We start from the raw sequence: 20,737 nt of genomic DNA on the forward strand, positions 1-20,737 counted from the left end.
TTTTTTGTTTTGGTTCCCCAATGATTCAGTTATTGTGAGTTCCATTAATATGTGCATTACACACCGTGACTTAAATGTTTTCGCTCCGGATGTAGAAAGTACATCAAATCTCCATACAAAATGGCAGACTTTCAGAGACCCATACAACCAAAAGATACAACCATAAAATGGCTCCAAGTTTTGGCAGCCAACGGCAGGCTCTGCCATCTCTTCCCAGTAGCCAATCATAGAACGATGTATAATGATGCCTTTGTTTACAGCTATCTACAGTACACAAAACGGAGCACTCTGATTGGCTACTGTGAAGGGTAATGGGCACATGTCATTGGCTGATTGTACCTGAGGCAATGCTATTGTAGGGTTACTAGGGTGAGCAGTAGAACTGGCACACTATTTACATGTTCTCATGTAGCTCTCAGTTATAATGTGGGATATTTCAGTGTTCCACAAGGCTCATAAACACCCACTGTGGTCGAGAACTCCAGAATGGTCTAAAGCAGGGACGGGTAACTCGTGGCCCCCCTTTTGAAGGCCCCCGGACTATTTTATTGTTTGTGGGGTGGCGGTTGGGGGAAGTCAGTCAGTCTCAATTTACTGTTACAAGTTAGAATAGTAGAATACTATTTCGAAATTTGGTGTGCATCAGCAGTTTTTCTGTTATGTCAGTCACTGATAGTCAGTCAATTAGCCCATGTCAGCTAAAATGTTTTAGATTGCTAAATTAGTTTAGCGGACATCTTATCTAAACTTTTTATCATGGTCAAATTACTGGCCGGGGGGGGCCTCCATTGATTTTGTTAGTCTCATGTAAATATCATATTTAAAACATTTCTCTACACCCTATGGCACCTATGTGTAGAATTGCATTAAATTAGTTAGAAAATTGCAAAATATTCTCTCCACTCCATGGCAAAATGCGGAGAATTGCAGCAAACTTGAGTTAAAACTGGATGGATGTGGGTACGCAGACCCGCGAGCAACTGCAGCCCTTCATGATGAGTTCAGATGTTTTGTGGCCCCCACCCCCATCAAAGTTGCCCTTCCCTGATCTGAAGAGTGTGGATCTTGTCCTTTCAAGTTAAGTTTTAATGTCACGTGCAGAAGTACAGTGAAATGCCTTTCTTGCAAGCTCTAAACCAGGGGTGTCAAACTCATTTTAGCTCAGGGGCCACATGGAGGAAAATCTATTCCCAAGTGGGCCGGACCGGAAAAATCATGGTATATATAACTTAAAAACAACAGCTTCAGATTGTTTTCTTTGTTTTAATACGATCAACATACAACATAAAGCTGGAGCTTGAGGACAATGTGTCCAAAATAGTACAAGCACAACATCACTATTAATCATAAAACACGTCAAGTTTATTTGAAAATTCGAAAGAAAGAACACACAAACACACAATGCCTCAGTGATTCACAGAACTGTTTCACAGATCACAGAACTATATCAGGGTGTCATTTCTCAGGCAGAAATGTAGATAAAAATAATGAAATCCTGTTCCCCAAACAAGTGCAAGAACCACAGAGTCAAGAATAGGTTAAATATACAAATAAAATCAATTAAAAACAATAGCACATCAACATAAAAACATATAAACATAAAGCTGGAGCCTGAGGACAGTGTCCAAAAGCACAACATCACTATTAATCATAAAACACCAAGTTATTTGAAAGTTCTGAGGACAAAGAACACACAAACACACAATGCCTCAGTGATTCACAGAACTGTTTCACAGATCACAGAACTATATCAGGGTGTCATTTCTCAGGCAGAAATGTAGATAAAAAGAATGAAATCCTGTTCCCCAAACAAGTGCAAGAACCACAGAGTCAAGAATAGGTTAAATATACAAATAAAATAAAATCAATTAAAAACAAAAGCACATCAACATAAAAACATAAATCTGAAAGCGTTGCTCAAACTCCCGTAACAGTCCCGTTATTTTATCTTTGAACCACTTCATGTCTGCCACATGTTGGGTCGCGCACACATTTTTCAGACAGGGGAAGTGAGCTGCATCACCACCGGCAAGTTGAGTCTCCCACAATGACAGCTTCAACTTGAAAGAACGTATGCTGTCATAATACTGCGTGACAACTTTGTTGCGCCCTTGCAGCTGTTTGTTCAAGTTATTCAGGTGCTCTGTAACATCCACCATAAATGCAAGGTCCGGCATCCATTCTGCGGAATGAAATTCTAACACTGGTTTGCCTTTTTCTTCCATGAACTGTTCAATTTCTTCTCGTAAATCAAAGAAACGCCTCAGCACAGCACCTCGGCTTAACCATCTTACCTCAGTGTGGTATGGCAGGCCATAGATGTGGTCTTTCTCTCTGAGAAGGCTGTCAAACTGACGGTGATTCAGGCTTCTGGATCGGATGAAATTAACAGTTTGGATGACCACCTTCATGACGTTATCCATCTTTAATGACTTGCAACACAAAGCCTCCTGGTGCAAAATACAGTGAAAAGTCAAAAAATCACATCCTCCATTTGCAGATTGCACTTTCTCTCTGAACTTTGTCACAACGCCTGCTTTTTTCCCGATCATTGAGGGCGCACCATCTGTAGCCAGGCTGACAGCGCGGGACCAGTCCACTCCGACCCTGTCCAGCGCGCCGACGAGTGCGGTAAAAATATCAGCTGCTGTCGTTGTATCTGTCATCGGCACCAACTCCACTAACTCCTCGGTGACGGTCAATGTGTCATCAACTCCGCGGATGAAAAAATGGCCAGTTGTGCAACATCTGTAATGTCCGTGCTTTCATCAATTGCAACCGAAAACGCAATAAATGACTTTACTTTTTGCTTCAACTGGCTGTCCAAATCCACTGAAAGATCGGAAATCCTGTCTGCAACTGTGTTTCTTGTCAGGCTGATATTTGCAAAAGCCTGCCGCTTTTCAGGGCACACAATCTCCGCTGCCTTCATCATGCATGTTTTTACAAATTCACCCTCACTAAATGGTTTTGAAGCCACTGCGATTTCATTAGCAATGAGGTAGCTAGCTTTCACTGCAGCGTCACTGATGTCTCGGCTGTGAGTAAACACAGACTGCTGTTTCTTCAGACCCGCCAACAGTTCATTCACCTTCTCTCATCTCCGCTGTCCTTGAAAGTTGTCATATTTGTCGGCATGAAGACTCACATAGTGGCGACAAAGGTTATATTCTTTCAGCACTGCAACATGCTCTGAACACACCAAACATACAGCTTTCCCATTCAATTCCGTGATTAAATAGGATGACCATTTTTCTTGGAACACTCTGCACTCTGCGTCCACATATTGGGGCAATGAGGGTGCTAAAGCACATAATGTTAAAAGTAGAAGCCGTAATAAATATCGCGGGCAAAACAAAGTAGCTCATTGGCTGCACGTGCTTGACCTACTTGCTCTGCCCCGGTATAAACAGTTTGCTTGCTTAACACAATTGGTATTGCGCCATCCAGTGGACGCAATTGGAACAGCAGTTTATTTTATTGAAAAATTGCAGCGCATTTTTATACTTGACAAAATAAAAATAAAATATATTTTTTAAATTTTTTATTTTTTTTAATCATCTCGCGGGCTGGATTAAACCCGTTTGCGGGCCTGATCCGGCCCGCGGGCCGTACGTTTGACACCCCTGCTCTAAACCCAGCAATGCAGTAATCAATAACAATGTAATACTAAACATAACCTAAGGTAGAACAAAAACACAATAAATAAAAAGGTAAAAATAAACAACAAAATAATCACAAAATAGCAAAGTTGGGTTGTAGCTTGCAAAATGGCGGCCATCCATTGGACTGTTCAGTGTAATTCAACAGTAGTACCAATACCCTTATAGAACAATCCTCTGCTACTAGTGTAATAGTGCACGAGTGTTCTCCTTTCTTTTCAACATTGTATTCGGTATCTACGTATTTGTCTAGAAAAACGTCTAGACGTGCATATGCTAATGTGCTTTGGTCAGTGGGTAACAGCAGAACCCAACAGCATCACCAGTACCTTCCCTGTCCCATTCTCCACTAGTGTAGTGAAATGGTATGATGGTCTTTATGGACCTCCGTGGTCATATTGAGTCTGACTGTCCTCCTCCACGCTCCCTGTCGACAGATGGGTTAAAGGAGACGCGGTGTGCTATTTCATGCTCCTGGATATGATGGGTTGTTCTAGGGGCCCGCGGGGTGACGGTCGACCCACACAAATGCACCATAATTAGCTTTTCCATTAGCCAATCAGGTGTGTCTGTCCTGCGCTCGGGGGGGGGGGGGGGGGGTACCATTGTTTGCTGACAACCGTAGTTCTCTTTCTCATTCGTTTTCTCTCATTCCTTTCGACCGAGTGGTGGGGTAAATGGATGCAGTGCGCTGTGCTAGATTAAAGGTGAGAGCCATATTGGTCGCTGGGGACAGACAATGCAAACTCTAATTACCATGTATTCACAGTGCGCCATGCCGCGCAGGCAGCACAGTAATCAGATGTCTGTCCAACTGCTAATGGCACCAAGCAGCACTGGAGCGCTGTGTAGTGTAGGAGAGGGGCGGAGAATGTTGAAGGGCAAGGCTGTTACTTTTTTGTAGAGAGTGTTGTGTTTGTTTATGATAGGAGTCGAGATTATCACAAGTGGCTGTCTGCAGTCTGTTGTAGGAGGTGTTGAAGTTGATAACTACAACTCCTCTCTACTCATTACAGGAGGCTGAGGGTAATGTAGAGTTGATTTGATATAGTTTTTCACCCTAATGATGCCAATGCTGTCTTTTGCCCAACAAAAGGCCTATTTATTCATGCATTTCTTTCTTCCAATTCTAGCATTGCATTCAGTGTGGTTAATGGTCAGGAACAGGCCATTTCAGTCAGTTAATTCCTTGATATGATGAATCTGACAAGGATCCTCAGCTTAGAGAGGGGTTTCCACATGCAGCCACCGAACGGCTCCGTCTTGAATTGCTCTTATTTGTCATACGGCTTAATACTGTATAATTTGGTCTGCTGAGTTAATTTGCCAGTGAGCTGCTAGTGTCAGCCAAGAGAAAGAAAAAGCTAAATGAGGGAGTATTTCCAACCAAACAGTGGGGCTAATGTCAGAGCAGGTTAATTGAATCCTGGGTGTTTGAGTCTGAGGTGGGCGTACGGTAGGTAGACTGACTGAGTGTTCTATGATAACACAAACTAAACTGCTTTACTTTGTCACAGTTGATCCAATCGTGCATAAACCAGTTGACAGCATGCACACGCACGCATGCAATTAAAAACGTGCACACCCGCACGAACACACACACCTCCCCTGTTTTATTGCACATTTGAGACAAATAACGAGTGTGGATAGATAGTACAGTAGCAGGAGACGTTGCCTGAGCCGTGCAGAGATTTGGAGAAGTATGAAATGCTCTGTTGAAAGCTTGATACGGTCAACTGAAGTTTGTGGCTTGATGTAGAAGTTACCCTTAAGCACATATCTAGGATCAGATTGCCCTAGCCGCTAAGAACTTTTTTACAAGAACAACTTAACAAACAAATATCTGACCCTGTAACAGTTGTAACACTTATTCCCAGGGTGTGTCCATCTCAGATCTGACATACAGTCATGGCCAAAATTGTTGGCACCCCTGAAATTTTTCCAGAAAATGAAGTATTTCTCACAGAAAAGTATTGAAATTACACATGTTTTGCTATGCACATGTTTATTTCCTTTGTGTGTATTGGAATAACACAAAAAAAAACAGGAAAAAAGCAAATTTGACATAATTTCACACAAAACTCAAAAAATGGGCCGGACAAAGTTATTGGCACCCTTTCAAAATTGTGGATAAATAAGTTTGTTCCAAGCATGTGATGCTCCTTTAAACTCACCTGGGGCAAGTAACAGGTGTGGGCAATCTAAAAATCACACCTGAAAGCAGATAAAAAGGAGAGAAGTTGACTCAGTCTTTGCATTGTGTTTCTGTGTGTGCCACACTAAGCATGGAGAACAGAAAGAGGAAAAGAGAACTGTCTGAGGACTTGAGAACCAAAATTGTGGAAAAATATCAACAATCTCAAGGTTACAAGTCCATCTCCAGAGATCTAGATGTTCCTTTGTCCACAGTGCGCAACATGATCAAGAAGTTTGCAACCCATGGCACTGTAGCTAATCTCCCTGGACGTGGACGGAAGAGAAAAATTGATGAAAGGTTGCAACGCAGGATAGTCCGGATGGTGGATAAGCAGCCCCAAACAAGTTCCAAAGAAATTCAAGCTGTCCTGCAGGCTCAGGGTGCATCAGTGTCAGCGCGAACTATACGTCGAAATTTGAATGAAATGAAACGCTATGGCAGGAGACCCAGGAGGACCCCACTGCTGACACAGAGACATAAAAAAGCAAGACTACAGTTTGCCAAAATGTACATGAGTAAGCCAAATTCCTTCTGGGAGAACGTCTTATGGACAGATGAGACCAAGATAGAGCTTTTTGGTAAAGCACATCGTTCTACTGTTTACCGAAAATGTAATGAAGCCTTCAAAGAAAAGAACACAGTACCTACAGTCAAATATGGTGGAGGTTCAAAGATGTTTTGGGGTTGTTTTGCTGCCTCTGGCACTGGGTGCCTTGACTGTGTGCAAGGCATCATGAAATCTGAGGATTACCAAAGGATTTTGGGTCGCAATGTAGGGCCCAGTGTCAGAAAGCTGGGTTTGCGTCCGAGATCATGGGTCTTCCAGCAGGACAATGACCCCAAACATACTTCAAAAAGCACCCAGAAATGGATGGCAACAAAGCGCTGGAGAGTTCTGAAGTGGCCAGCAATGAGTCCAGATCTTAATCCCATTGAACACCTGTGGAGAGATCTTAAAATTGCTGTTGGGAAAAGGCACCCATCCAATATGAGAGACCTGGAGCAGTTTGCAAAAGAAGAGTGGTCCAAAATTCCGGGTGAGAGGTGTAAGAAGCTTATTGATGGTTATAGGAAGCGACTGATTTCAGTTATTTTTTCCAAAGGGTGTGCAACTAAATATTAAGTTAAGGGTGCCAATCATTTTGTCCGGCCCATTTTTTGAGTTTTGTGTGAAATTATGTCAAATTTGCTTTTTTCCTGTTTTTTTTGTGTTATTCCAATACACACAAAGGAAATAAACATGTGCATAGCAAAACATGTGTAATTTCAATACTTTTCTGTGAGAAATACTTCATTTTCTGGAAAAATTTCAGGGGTGCCAACAATTTTGGCCATGACTGTATGTTGCCAGGCAGACTTGTCTTTAGCCAGTAACAGTTGGACCGACCAGGGTCCCGCTTATACACTATTACACTACAGCAGGCCTGGAATATCGTGATTTTAGGGGCAAGGCCATTTGGCCTTCAAGAGGTGCCCAATCTGCCAGTGCACAAGGGCATCTGCTAGGGCACCAAGGCCATCTGCTAAAGCACCGCCATTAAACAAACACTAGCTATTCTGTTAAAAAAAACATAAGTCTATGTAAATGTACATAAATAATTTGCCTGCATGTCAAGTGCTTATTGGCTAGTCTCATGTCCAGACGGATGCTGACAGGAGGGAGGTACCAGAAAATGTAGCCAAACTTTAATGAGACTTTTTAAAATTACATATATAGGCTAAACGCCAATCATGTTTGACAAATATAGTTTAGGATAATTCATATTAACGTCTAAAGGCTTGATTCTGTCATACTCAAGGAGCTGTTTGTTCAGATAGGAGAGAAAGGCCAGTGCCTGTTCTACACCGCAACATCACCCACCTTGCAATCTGAGCGGAGGCAGTCAACATTTTAAAACGATTTAAACATAAACCATAATTGTTTAAAAACTGGACATATTTTTGTCATTTTATGAGGCATGTCTTACCGTATTCCGACCATAGGAATGTTAAGGGGATTATTTTATAAACACTTCCTCATATGCCATTCAATCCAGTTTTCTCTCATGTTCTCAACTTTCTTTCGTTGACCAGCAGCCAAAGACACAATCCTAGTCAACCCATGCTAGTTGTTTCATCTTTAGATATTCTCTTTCTAAATTTCCAAAGGATATTTTTGCAGTGTGCTGTGAAGAACGGTGTTTTCCCCTAATTGCATTTTGGAACATTCACGCTTATAGCCTACTGCGGTGTGCACATTGCTACTCTTATAATTTGAAGAAATAGCCTAATAGTTTATCAACATTTTAAGCAAGACATTCTGACCTACTGCATCAGTCTCATTGCTATTACATATTTTTTGGACATATAGTGGTTGTATTAATTTGGGATCTATCGTCCCACAACTGTCCCAGAGTCAGTTTGGAATATTTATTTCTCGCACAAAATGACAAGCTGACCAATAGAATGTCAATGTTTGTACTATGGGGATAGTAGATTGACCAAGGCTAGTGCTTTGGCTGTTGGTTACTCATCTTTTTGGCTGGACAGTTCTAACATCTTCAATATGCGCCTCGAAATTCGATAAGAAGGACACGCGCCGTTGCATCGCCGATCACTAGTAGCCTACTTCGGAGCTGCGATGCCTGTGAGGAGGACCTGATCACATGACTGGCATTGGCTAATAAGCATTGAGATATCTGAGAGAGCCATGTGAGAGGTGCTTCGGAGTAGGGCGATTGGCAGCCGGGAGAAGGACATTATCATTATTATATTCAGCCCAAGGGCACAACGGCCACTTTGGCCGCAAGGCATGGATCTTTTTAGGGAGCATTATGGCCACATAAGGGGGGTGTCGATGCTGCCGGGAAATTCGATGCCTGCGCTACAGTGCTGTTGATGGTTTCCTACTGGACAGTATTAAAGGTACAGTACTGTTGAATACATATTACAGTAGTATAGATTGCCCTCTCTATACACTGTTACATATAAGACATTATTCCCCTGCTGTCTGGGACACTCAGTATCTCCTCATGGTGCCTCATTAAAACAATAAAGAAACAAGCTCCTCTGACTCCATCTCTACAGCAGGCCTAGTCCTCCCATTGACTTCACCATACAGCTCAACATGGTTAGCTCCATGAATATATTTACTAGATTGCTTCTTTGTGTTGCCCAGTGATATTTATTAGATGTTTTTCGAGAGGATGACAAGTGTGTAGATGTTTAGTTTTTCTGGCTTGGACAATATTTAGTTCAGCGAGGTTCAATGGATTAACTTGTACCCAGGGTAGGATGCTGCTGGTAAAATGACAAAGAAATATGACTAATGCTGAATAATGCATTAATTCAAGTGTCTTGTTTTCAAAGCCCAACTCTTTTAGTTGGTTATTACTTTTGTTCAGTTCCTTTAGTTGAATTCGTAGTAGTATGTGAATTTACAAAATCCTACAGTAGTCAAACAAGTGTTTTTGTCTTTCATATTAACCCTAACCTTTATCAGCTGTATATTCTTATACCTTCTATCTAGTCTGTTCTGCTAATAATCACTCCACTAACGCCTCAGTACACAACTGTAGAACTGCTGAGCTTGCTTTTTCTATTATACACACATTCCCTGCCTATAATACTGAAATGTTTACTATGAAACTGTATGTATTTTCTCTTCTCTGCAATATAATGAAAGCTGTGGCCAGTAATGTTTTTATAATCTGCATATTTCTATTGTCTCTCTACTTCTTATTTTGTTGCCATGATATATTTCTATTAATTTGTATTAAATAGTGAGAATTCTAATTCTAAAGCGGAACATGGCATTGTCTTGTTTCTTCTTTATTCTACAGAGATGTTGAAGGAGTTGAACCAACAACGCAGAACGAAAGAGTTTACAGACCTGAAAATAATTGTTGAAGGCAAAGAGTTTGAAGTCCACCAAAATGTTCTAGCTTCCTGCAGCCTTTATTTCAAGGACCTGGTGAAAAGGTTTGCCTTCCCTTCCCCACCAGCTGTTGATCCAATCTGTTCTTTTTGTAGGGCGCATTTGTGTTGCTTTTCCCCCTATCCCCCCTTTCTCTGTTGCAGGTGTGTGAAGACTTTGGTTCCTATCACAGGGCCAGCAGCCACCCACTCCTTCCTCCTTCTCCTTCTCCTGCTCCAAATGAATGTATCACTAAAACCATTTAATGGAAAAGGTTACCCTATCTAAAGTCTTTACCTTTTCCTCCCCATAGAGACAATTAACCATATTTACAGTTTGATGAGCAGGGAAAACGTTCCATGACTGGGGGGATCTTTTAGAGACTACTGTAGGGGGCTTTAACCCATCTAAACAATAACACATTATGCTCTTTGGGGTGGTAATTATGCCAAAGCAACAGTGTGTCATATGGGATGTAGTAGGGAGGGGTTTTATCTCTAAGCTACCTTATTTCTGCGTCTGTCTGGAGCGTTTGAAGAGAGAACATCCTTTCATGTGCAAATGGTTGGGAGTTTACCGTTAGTTCATTGAAGAGATGGGGAAGCTTCAGTTGCAAGCAAAGGACAAAGCAGACCGAGGCACATCTCTCACTGCTATGCTTTACCCAACCATTACTTTCACAGGTTAACGCCATTCTCCATTAATGTATTCATTTGAACTGGATTTAAGTATTTCCTCATTACTCGATCCTTCACGTCTCTGGGCTGTTTTGGTTCTATATGGTGCTAGTATGTGTTTCTTGGTTGTGTTTGAGAAGAGTGTGTGTGAGAGAGTAGTGGTGTGTTATTTTCTTCACGCTGAGGCAAAGCCCTCTCCTAATATCCTCACCCTGTCTTCAGATCCTTGCAGGTGCTTGTCAACTTGATTCAGACAGAGCCCCGGAACCAATGTTTTCTCGTCTCCTTGACATGTTTGTTTTCCTGTGCACTGCTCACAGACAGACAGAACAGACAGACAGACTGAACCAATGGAAACTGTAGCGAGAGAGACTGTATATTACAATAGGAAGCTCTAGTCTAAAGTGTGCCTGCTAGTTGCCCTGCAGCTATGCAGGCTCTCCTGTGAGATCAGAGGACGCCACGCTGCTTATCAGACATAGAGGTGAGCCATCCATCTAGTGAGCTAGCCAGGAAATGCTTTGTGTGTGTCAGTCACACCAGCAAGCACAACACACAGGCCAGAAGAACACACATTCTCACACACACACACACAAGTTTGTTTCTGCTCAATGGAGATATGTACTGAGAATAGTGAACACAAGCCCTCTCCCAACCCCACACAGGGTCCCCAGAAAGACACACAGTCCCCATAGGAATGTCAATTTTATCAGGTTACGTTCATCTGACTGCCTGCCTGCATTCTGATATTGTACTGGTTAAATGTGGCTGCTTGACAGAGCAAATTCTCATTAAGTGTATAATTAATTGTAAAAGGGCCTTAATTTGTCATAACGCAGGCCTTTCTCATCTAGACTAAATCAAAAATAGAATTTAACTGTACAGTTAGTGGAATATATTACATGAATATGTTATACTAATTAATACGTTTAATTTGCATAATCGTCTAATTATTAACCGTATAGGTTGTCAACCTTTTTGACATGATAAAGTTCTAAGAATTTATCATACATGTACAGTAAAAGTCAATAACTGCTGTTGACTTAATAAGGCACGTGGCACCTCTCGGTTTTATTGTGGTGTTTACTGGAGAACACAACACTGAGATGGAGGGAGGGAGACGTGCCGTTTTAACCCTGGCTGTCTGAGGTGTTGTGCTGTCAGGCAAGGTGTCACTGGGTTGGTTAAAGCAGAGTGGGAGAGCAGATCCCAGCTGAGTTACAGCCTCTCTGTGCCATTCAGGTCACTCTCCAGAGAGTGTGGAATTATGCTGATGCCACGCATGCCCCGCACTCCGTCCAGATCCTTGAGGTCGAATGAGAGAGAAACACCCTCTATGCTGTGCAGCCCACTAGCCCCACTGTGCAGAGGTATTCACTGTTGTCATAACTCAATATCAGCGCCTCATAAACTGCCACTGTGTGTGTGAGAGAGGCGCAGGCCCATAACTCTCGGGTGTTCTCCAGGCAGCCAGCCATCACTCAGAAAGAGTAGAGATGGAATATCAGAGGGTGAGCGAGTGGAGAGTGCATGTCGCTGCTTATTTACACTTACACACACACACATTCACACTTACACACACAAGAAATTTGTTTCCGTGAAGTTGAAAAGTAATGATGCAAATTCTTGTTTACATTCACAGTCATTTTCATTTAGTAGGTTGTGTATACAGTTAAGAAATAGATTAGTAAATTACAAAGCAATAAAGCACCATATCTTTAGAAAATGGTTTTAAAATATATATTTATGTGATTTATAGTCGAGTCATTAAATTTACAGTATGTGAGTTTAAGAGATGTGTTTTCTGTATCATACCCAGGCTATTTCCTGTTAAGTAAAAAAATAAAAAATAGATCATAATATTTAGAATGGTTTCAATATTTCATGTTATAAAAAGCTAATTTATAATCAGTTCCCTGAAAGGATCAGAGAAATTAGATGATGATAGATGAATAGCAATGAATGATTATCGCTAAAAGATGAAACCACTACAGATGTTAAAAATGTCCATCCAGTTTAACTGCTGATATCTGCAATCTCATTAATTTTATGTAAATCATAAGAAAATCCTCATTTTTTTATGTTGCATTTCCCACCCTTGTAGACTATAATATTGTATTTCAATAAAATCTTAAAGTAACTCTCACCTCACTCTGTCTGAAGTACAAGTCTGCAGAGTTGATGTACTGTACTGACCCTGCTACCTGAAAGAGGTAATACAGCGACAGAATGTGCATGCACGCACGTCTGGCACTCACACACCAAAAACCTATCACCTCCCTTTAGAGCAGTGGTATTCAAAATGTAACAAAAAAAACCCACATACATTAGGAGTTACAGATTATTGTATGGGACAATCTACTGAACAAAGATATAAAAGCAACAATTTCAACGATTTTACTGAGTTACAGTTCCTATAAGGAAATCAGTCAATTGAAACAAATTAATTACGCCTTAATCCATTGATTTCACATGACTGGGCAGGGGTGCAGCCATGTGTGAGCCTGGGAGGGCATAGGCCCACCCACTTGGGAGCCAGGCACCCTCACTGGTGAGACTGGCCCAGCCTATCGGAATGAGTTTTCCAGACAAAAGGGCTTTATTACAGACAGAAACAATCAGTTTCATCAGCTGTCTCAGACGGTCCAGCAGGTGAAGAAGCCTTATGTGGAGGTCCTGGGCTGGCATGGTTACACGTGGTCTGCAGTTGAGGCCAGTTGGAAGTACTGCCAAATTCTCTAAAACAACGTTGGAGGTGGCTTATGGTAGAGAAATGAACATTCAATTATCTGACAACCGCTCTTGTGGACATTCTGCAGTCAGCATGCCAATTGCACGCTCCCTCAAATAAATTATTGGGAAAAATGGGATTCTGAGAAATTTGGACGGAAATAATGGGGTCCCTGCTGAAAAAGTTTGAATACCACTGCTTTTGAGGCTGCTGCTGCTGCTCAGCCCATAAAGACCACACACACACACACACACACACACACACACACACACACACACAGAGAGAGACCCCCGATCATCCCCAGTAATTCAATTTTCCCCCTCTGGAGTTTCGATAAGAATGCTCTGTACACCCTTAATTTATGGGCACAGTGCATCTGGTGCAGCTCGGTGGCAGGGCCTAATGTAAAAGCACACACTCTCTGAGCAGTCCTGACACACCAGAGCTTTGTTCTGTTTGTTGCCTTTTTTCTCTCTTTGTCTTCATATGCTTCCCACTCTCCCAGGCCAGAGTCTACGACTGGAAGAGAAGAGTAGAGAGTGGTACTAAAACTTTTACGGTCTTTGTCAACATGCTCTCTGGGTGGTAAAATCCCCCAGCTGAGATTCTAGTGAGCTCTTACTGTTCCCTTACTACTGTCCTGTGTCAGATAGACAGTATGCGTTACAGTCTACCCAGCAGGCAAAACTGAAATACGTTGAAACAACGTCATTACAGCCAGTTCATAAGCAGAATGACTTCATTCTAACCAGCTTTGCCTGCTGGGTGCAGTACTGCGTGCTGCTCTGCATCACTGTAAACCATATGGGCACAGCAGTGGAAAGCATAATCAAACCTAGAAACTTATGATGGACCCTCAGATCAACAGCTCAGTGTAGACAAGTTTGAACAAGGATTCTTTCCTCCCCATCCTATGTCTCTACAGAAGCGGTGGTAATAATAATAGTCCAAAATAAAGGAACTGGCCTTTTTAAAATAATTGTACATTTTATTCTCTCATACAGCAGCATTTACTCCCTCAATGCTTTGCTCTTAAGACCAAAAACAGCAGTTTGTCCAGCTCAGGATATGATTCTGAACCTCCGTGCCCACAGACTACTAGCTGTGACACTCTGTGGCCGCTCAAAACACACTTATGGTGCTTTTCCACTGAGACTTACCCCCACACCAGCTCGAGTGTTATCGTGTTTTCATCATGAGTGTGACACTAAAGATTTGTGAGCAGAATCAACAACCTCTGCATCATTCAAGACTGTTGCTTTGTGAGAATGTCTTAAAGTTCACAGTTTGCCATTGTTATGTAAATGAGGCTTAAAAGTATCCAGGGCCTTGCCTTGGCTTCAAGTCAGAGCAGGTCCACCGGCGCCATTGACCCAGTGAGACACGGGTGCCGGCCCGCATAGATGGAAACAGAAAAGTCTGAGCCTTTTGGGTAAAACACTGGGGTAAATCCTCAGTGGAAATGAGCCATTATAATACCGATGTAAGTACTGGTTCTCTTTGTGTGGCTTGAAGCCTCCAATATGAAAGAACAAGCAGAAACAACTACTAACTTTGTCAAGCGATCAGGCACTCTTATCTATGTTGAATCCATGTTTGATTTTTCTTTTTTCTTGATGATAGAATAAACAAACAAGTAACATTTTGTTTTCTCCCAGAAAATATTATATTTAGGATGGGCATAGATTCCACTGAGCACACAGAGTAAAATGTCTGCGGGAATCAGGGCTGAAATGTCATTTTAGATAACATGATCAATGCGTTCCCTGTAAAATAGTACTTTAACAGGACACATTAGAAACCCATATATGGCATCATCTTTTTCTCCTCCCCTTTCTGACAGTCTATGCTGAATTAAAGACTCTTTCCCCGGAAAATATATTGATGCATTTTTCATAAACCGATTCCTCTCTGTCTCCCTATCGCTCCTTTTTTACTTCCCCCCTCTCTCTCCCTTTCTCTCCCTCTTTTACATTCTAAAAAAACAAGTCTGCAATCAGATGCAGCAGTATAAACAGCCACCTCTGTGAGAAGAAGCGGAAAGCACATTTCTATAACAAAAACACTCAGACAAAACAAATTGCCACTTGAGCCGATTCCCATTGCACTAATTGATTGACCTGGTTGATGAGCATGCTGTTGTTTTTTTATTTTCTCTTTTATTTCTTTTCTCTTCCCCGCCATCGCTTAACCCTGGACTACACCCCCAACCTCCCCCCTCCTTCCCCCTTTTTTCTAGCTTTAATACTGCCATAGCATAGGGCGGGAAGGTAATAACATAACAACACTATGGCTTTTTGCTTTGCAGGAGAAAAATAAAGTTTTGATATATTATAACTGTCTTGGTCTTTCCAGCCTCCATATGTCCGTCCATGCAGAGACAGATCCCCATTGTCTTATTTATTTTTTTGCGTTGTCCTTCTCCCCTTCTCTCACCTCCTAAGATGGCTCAATGACCACTAATGTCTACTACGTTCATATTCAGGCATACAGGATACTGGTGAATGTGGCAGCGAGCTGGGGGCAGAGGCTTGGGGGCTTTGGGTTTAGGTGTGGTGGGGGGGGGGCAGGGAGGGATCTCTTATTTAAAAGACCCAGGAACAGTCATGGAACATGGAACCCCCCCCCCCCTCCCCTCTCAAATCCCCCTCTGAAGGATGGCTGCTGGTCCCTGTGGAAGAACCAACCCTCTTCCCCCCTCTCTCTCTCTCCCTCCCTCCTTCCTCTTCACTCTAACCATTCTACCCATATGTCTGTCTGTGTGTCCGTCTGTCTGCATCTCGCATCAACCACTATGACTGAGTGTATGCTCTGTAAAAGCTCCCCTTATTGAGTCTCACACCAACCCAGTAGGAGACAGTAACACTTGAAACAGACAGACACAGAGCATTATGCAGTGTGACCAACAGGAGGAGAACACACCCCATCCATCTCAATCCTTGGTAGTTGTCATATTGTTTATGTCCACAGCCCTCGGGGGAAGGACACAGTATCTCACACTTTATTCTGGGGCATTGGTTCTGTTTATTTTGCCCTTGACTAGATAATGTTGTGTCACATGGGACATTAAACGCGGGTGGCGAGGCGTAACTTAACACTTCTATAAACCCCCGGAAATTTCCAAAACTTAAACTAATCACAGAGGACTATACGTTAGCTACAGATATCCCATTCTGTTGCAATGCCCATACAAGCCACCCAGCGCCTCAGTATGTAGTTCTGATATACAACACAGGATAGCAATACATTATAGTAGTATTGGGAGCAACAGCAGGCTAGCATTCAAACATACCACAGCTAACATAGCTTGAGGTCTTCCGTTACAATAGGGTTGAAACATCAGACCGTTAACATACCTAGGGATCTTCCATCTATCAGTGCATGTGTGGTTATATCACCTCTTCCTCTCGGTCTTCTGTCTCCCACTATCCTGTATGCATCTCCTTGAATATCTGCATACATGAGAACACATGTCAAAGCATGCCTTTTGGATATTAATTTGCCTTGATAAAGACAAAGCAGTCCCTTGTGCTTTCCTAATCCTTGTCTTGAGAGAACTATTTTCTTTCAGATGGAGCACAAACAAACATAACTGTGTACTGTTACAAACCCTAGTGGCTTACTGTAAAACCAAGACCAAACAGAATTTCTCTACCTTCCCCCTTTCTACTGTATTCTATCGTGTTGTATTGATTCTGTTATTTCACCCTTTTCTATTGATGCAGGTTGTGTGTTTGTACGTGTGTGTGTGTGTGTGTGTGTGTGTGCGCGTGTGTAGCCCTAGTCCTAGGTGTGTGTGCGTCTCTTCAGTGTCTAACTCCTGTCTCTACCGTGGTTGGTTGGTCAGGTCATCTGGGGAGACCAGGAGTGGAGAAAAGCTAGAGCTGCAGATGAGCAACATTGGAGCTGACGTGTTGGAGCTGCTGCTGGAGTTTGTCTACACAGGTTCTCTGGTTATAGACTCCGCTAACGCCAGGACACTGCTAGAGGCTGCCAACAAGTTCCAATTCAACACCTTCTGCAAAGTCTGTGTGTCCTTCCTAGGTATGTAGCTATGGCACTGGGTGTGTGTTTGGGGGGGAGGCGGGGTGTGGTGTGTGTCTCATCACACTAAGCCTGAGTTTCCGTCGTTGGCGCATTGTCCCTCACACCCTTGCTGTCAGGTGTCCAAAGTTTCCACCGGAGTAAAAAAAGAGTTGCTTTCTAAACACCCAGAGCTTGGCTCGTTCTTAACCCTTTATACCTCATACCACCTTTTTCTTTATATCTGAAAGGTCTAGACAGTAACAGACGCAGGACATTTATTTCCGCTTCTGGACCTAGTGATCTTTGTAGTATTTTCTCTATAGTTGTCGCTGTCTGTGTAAACATCACCTTTCATCTTGCCGGCTTTGGCATGCATTAAATTATGATCATTCTGTTTTCGTCCAACATCAAACTTGTCATTATGAAAAGTATACTGAACAAAAATATAAAAGCAACATGCAACAATTTAAATGATTTTACTGAATTACAGTTCATATAAGGAAATCAGTCAATTGAAATAAATGTATTAGGCCCTAATCTATGGACTGGGCTGGGGCTATCTGGCTAGCCAGCTTATAATTACCAGAACATACACTACCGGTCAAAAGTTTTAGAACACCTACTCATTCAAGGGTTTTTCTTTATTTTTACTATTTTCTACATTGTAGAATAATAGTGAAGACATCAACACTATGAAATAACACACATGGAATCATGTAGTAACTAAAAAAGTGTTAAACAAATCAAAATATTTTTTATATTTAAGATTCTTCAAAGTAGCCACCCTTTGCCTTGATGACAGCTTTGCACACTCTTTGCATTCTCTCAACCAGCTTCATGAGGTAGTCACCTGGAATGCATTTCAATTAACAGGTGTGCCTTGTTAAAAGTTAATTTGTGGAATTTCTTTCCTTAATGTATTTGAGCCAATCAGTTGTATTGTGACAAGGTAGGGGTGGTATACAGAAGATAGCCCTATTTGGTAAAATACCAAGTCCAAACCACCTCAAGATAAAAACATAATATTCAAAATCACTAAGTTAGACTAAAGATTAGCATTTCATAAATTCGCAGTTAATATAATTCAATCTGGATAATAACACAAAACAGATCATAAGGCTAGAGAAATATATCGACAAATATTACAACACACAACACCAAAACATGGCGGAAGATAAGTGAGGAGAGCCGATCCCCAAGAGAAAACGCGACTCGTCGACTGATACCAGACCCAATGGTGAAAAGGATATATCATCTGTAAGTGTGGAAAGCGACCTGTTGAAGTTGATAAATGACAAATTGGGCATACTAGAATTGGTCAGTAAGGACGTAAAAGAGTTGAAAGCGAGTCTTCAAATGAGTGACGAAAAAGCTTTGGTAATGGAGAAAGAAACCAAAAAATGAAAGTGACAGTCTCTAAGATGGAAACAGACTTAAAAAGGAGAACAACCTTCTGAAAGAAGCCTTACTAGACATCCAAACTAGATTGATGAGAGAAAATCTAGTACTTACGGGTATTCAGGAAAAGGAGGGAGAAATAACAGAGAAAATTATGAAGGACTTCCTGCATACAGCGCTACAAATCCCACTCGAGGCTGTCGATAAAATCCAACTCGAACGTGTACACTGTTTCGGAAAAAGAGGACAGAAATATGAGCGCCCAATCGTTGCCAAATTTGAATTTTTTAAGGATAAAGCAATGGTTAAAAGACTAGGGAAAAGACTTGCTGGCATGAAAATAGGCATGAATGATCAGTTCCCGAGGGAGATTGCAGAAAGGCGCAAAGTTCTGTATCCAATCTTCAAGGAAAACAGATGAAAAGGGAAACATGTTGCACTCGAGGTGGATAAACTGTATATCAACAACCAAATGTTCAGAGACACAAAGACTACTCCATGGCTATTCTAAAAGTAATTAGGGGGGGGGGGGGTTTGGGATGGACCACGGGAATTATCTGCTTGGATAATAATTGCTTGTCAATAAATTAAATGTAATACAATGGCAATCCGGGTTGTATGTTAAAATCATACGCATGAACTGCCAACATTATTACGCATATTAATTGAAAATGATGGGAAATAGGATATGCATAATTTTTTTAAAATAGTTTATATCTAGAGGTGACAGCATTGGAAATGCTTTTGGCGGTTAATCTGCTTCTGTTTTGTGGGTGGCACTGTGTGCTGTTTTCGATGGATGGGTCCTGGCCTCTCGGACCCTTAGGGATACGGAGGGACGTGGGTGGGATGCCGATCACCGGGATGACTGCTCAACTTGGGATGGGGAGGGGCTTTAGCGGGTTAGTGGAGAACAATTGAAGGGTTACTCGGTAGCAATGCAAATATCACGGTACAGCTATATGGACACTCAATCATTACGGTACTTTTTTATTGGTAAATTTACAAACATATATAATGATAAATAGACTTGAAACTTGTATCTCATTATGGTGTATTGTGAAATAAGTATAGCCAGTTATAATTGTAATGGCTTAGCTGATAATAACAAAAGAAGAACAATATTTACATGGCTCAAAGAGAAGGAATATAATATCTATTGTATACTGGAAACTCATTCAACAATTCGAGATTAAGTTGCGTGGAAAAAGGAAGGGGGGGGGGGGGGGGGATGTACTTCTCCCATGGGCAAAGAAATTCAAAAGGGGTGATGATATTAATTAATAGTAATTTCGATCCGAATGTGCAAATTGTCCAAATAGATACGCAAGGTAGATGGATTATTTTAAATATGTTATTGGACCATAAACAGATATGGCTCATTAACCTTTACGGACCAAATAATGATGATCCACACTTCTTTGACAATATATATAATAAATGATCAACCCTGCAAGCAATTCAAGACAATATTATTATGGTGGGGGATTATAATACTGTTTTAAATAGCTCAATGGACCGTAAAGGAAATCACACCACAAACAATCACCCACATGCTCTTTAGGAAATTGTGAATGTCATGGATACATTAAAAGTAGTAGATATATGGAGGCTTAAATATACTGATCTAGTGAGATATACATGGCGGAGACTCAATCAAGCTAGTCGTATTGACTTCTTTCTTATCTCATTCTCGTTGGCACCAAAAGTTTAAAAAGTGTTGATAGGGGACAGAATGCGGTCGGACCATCATATAATTAGCATATACATTACTCTTACTGAATTTCCACGTGGGCGAGGATATTGGAAATGTAATCAAAGCCTATTGGATGATAATTTATTTATAATTAGAACAAAGGAATTTATAACTGACTTTTTCCGACATAACATAGGTACAGCAAATCCACTTATTGTATGGGACACCTTTAAATGTGCCTTTAGAGGCCATGCAATTCAGTACTCATCTCGAAAACAAAAGCAATTTAGGTCAAAAGAGTTTATACAGTGAGGGAAAAAAGTATTTGATCCCCTGCTGATTTTGTGCGTTTGCTCACTGACAAAGAAATGATCAGTCTAATTTTAATGGTAGGTTTATTTGAACAGTGAGAGACAGAATAACAACAAAAAAATCCAGAAAAATGCATGTCAAAA

General features: G+C 41.5%; 1 protein-coding gene across 3 annotated transcripts in view; it reads left to right on the forward strand.

Moving 5' to 3' along the window:
• Nucleotides 1-20,737, forward strand: part of klhl29 (kelch like family member 29) — a 134,561-nt gene that overhangs the window by 41,723 nt on the left and 72,101 nt on the right. For all 3 annotated transcript variants that reach the window (XM_084149510.1, XM_084149512.1, XM_084149511.1), the window contains 2 exons: nucleotides 9,681-9,819; nucleotides 17,010-17,206. In XM_084149510.1, the coding sequence (XP_084005636.1) occupies nucleotides 9,681-9,819; nucleotides 17,010-17,206 (336 nt within the window). The remainder of the gene's footprint in view (nucleotides 1-9,680; nucleotides 9,820-17,009; nucleotides 17,207-20,737) is intronic.

Source organism: Coregonus lavaretus (genome assembly GCF_964263955.1).
Source record: "Coregonus lavaretus genome assembly, chromosome: 31".
Lineage (NCBI taxonomy): Eukaryota > Metazoa > Chordata > Actinopteri > Salmoniformes > Salmonidae > Coregonus > Coregonus lavaretus.